Here is a 1,344-nt window from a genome sequence, read left to right as displayed (position 1 = left end):
TTACAGATTCAGACTAACACGGCTACCCCTCTGATACTTGACCCTTTAGGTGCCGGCCCTCAGGTATCATCCCGCAGTGAAGTCACCCCCTTGTTTCCCATCCCCATCTAGTACTGGTGCAGCACCCCAGGGAAACTGAGGCACAGCCCGTGTTAGCAGTAAACTAGTAAAACTCCCATGCACCATTATCAGGTTAACATTCCCTACTCCAGCACAGCGCCTTCCCGTCCCCCCGTCTCCCGCCCCCATTACACACGCAGGGGAAACACACACACACACGCACACACACACACTGTTCATGCAGAGCGTGATTCAAATCCCCCGATTCGTCCCATGGGGGCAGGGCCAAGCGCTGGGTTTGGGGGGGCTGGGAATGGGAGGGGGGGGCTATGTCTCTGACTGATCCAAATCCTGGTTTCCTTTCAGAAGCCCCAGTGGAGCAGCACCCAGAGGGTGAGCGGGTCTGGGACGGGACGCGGCCTTCGCATGCGCGCCTGGGAGAGCATCCCCCCGGCCCCAATAGCCCAGCCCTGGGGAACCCGGCACCCAGACACGGCCCGTCCCCCCCACCTCCATCCCAGCCCCCGGGAACCCGGCACCCAGACACGGCCCGTCCCCCCGCTACATCCCAGCCCCCGGGAACCCGGCACCCAGACACGGCCCGTCCCCCCCGCGACATCCCAGCTCCTGGGACCTCCCAGCCCCCCCACAGCCCCAGCCCCCCTCCGCTGCGCGGCAGCCCCAGGCGCCCCGTCCTGACCCCCGTCTCCCCGTCTGCAGACGCCAAGCCGCAGGACAAGCCGGACGAGCCCTCAAGCCTGTTCCTGCAGAAGCCAGGCCATGTCCTTGTGGAGTGCGGTAGGTCTCGGGGGGCGTCCGCCTGGGAGGGGCGGATCTTGGGGGCTCCTGGGGATGTTGGGGGGCTGGGAAAGGCCCTGGCCAGAGGGGGGTCAGGGATGGGTGGGGTCGCTTGCCAGAGGGGGTTGGGGAATGGGGGGTTGCTGGCCAGAGGGGGTTGGGGGGTCTCCGGCCAGAGGGGGTCAGGGGATGGGGGGCTCCGGCGGGGGGGGGGGGGGGGGGGGGGGGGGGGGGGGGTCTGGGGATGGGGGGCTCTGGCCGGAGGGGGGTCGCTGACCCGTGCCCCCCCAGGGAAGGAGGTGGCGGTGCAGGTGCACGTGGACGGCTCCCAGCTCTCCGCCAAGCCGGGCGTGAAGTGGTTCAAGGGGAAGTGGCTGGAGCTGGGCATCAAGAGCGGCCTCCGCTTCCAGTTCAAAGAGACCTACGACAAGGAGAAGAAGGTGGGGGGCGGTGGGGGGGCTGGCCGCAGCGGGGGGGCAGGGCAGG

The 1,344-nt window shown here is 68.1% G+C and overlaps 1 protein-coding gene across 1 annotated transcript; it reads left to right on the top strand.

The window, feature by feature from the left end:
- Positions 1-389: 389 nt before the first annotated feature.
- On the top strand, positions 390-1,298 carry LOC113408548 (myosin-binding protein C, fast-type-like; the record flags this gene model as incomplete). Its single annotated transcript, XM_026661861.1, has 3 exons — positions 390-453; positions 781-858; positions 1,150-1,298. Coding segments are annotated over exons 1-3 (291 nt in total), but the record flags the coding sequence as incomplete, so codon positions are not given.
- Between the last annotated feature and the right edge of the window lie 46 nt (positions 1,299-1,344).

Source organism: Terrapene carolina, unplaced genomic scaffold (assembly GCF_002925995.2).
Source record: "Terrapene carolina triunguis isolate 2854851 unplaced genomic scaffold, T_m_triunguis-2.0 Scaffold18283, whole genome shotgun sequence".
Taxonomy (NCBI): Eukaryota; Metazoa; Chordata; order Testudines; family Emydidae; genus Terrapene; species Terrapene triunguis.
Note: the sequence above shows the minus strand (reverse complement) of the source record. Positions and strands in the feature narration are given on the sequence as shown.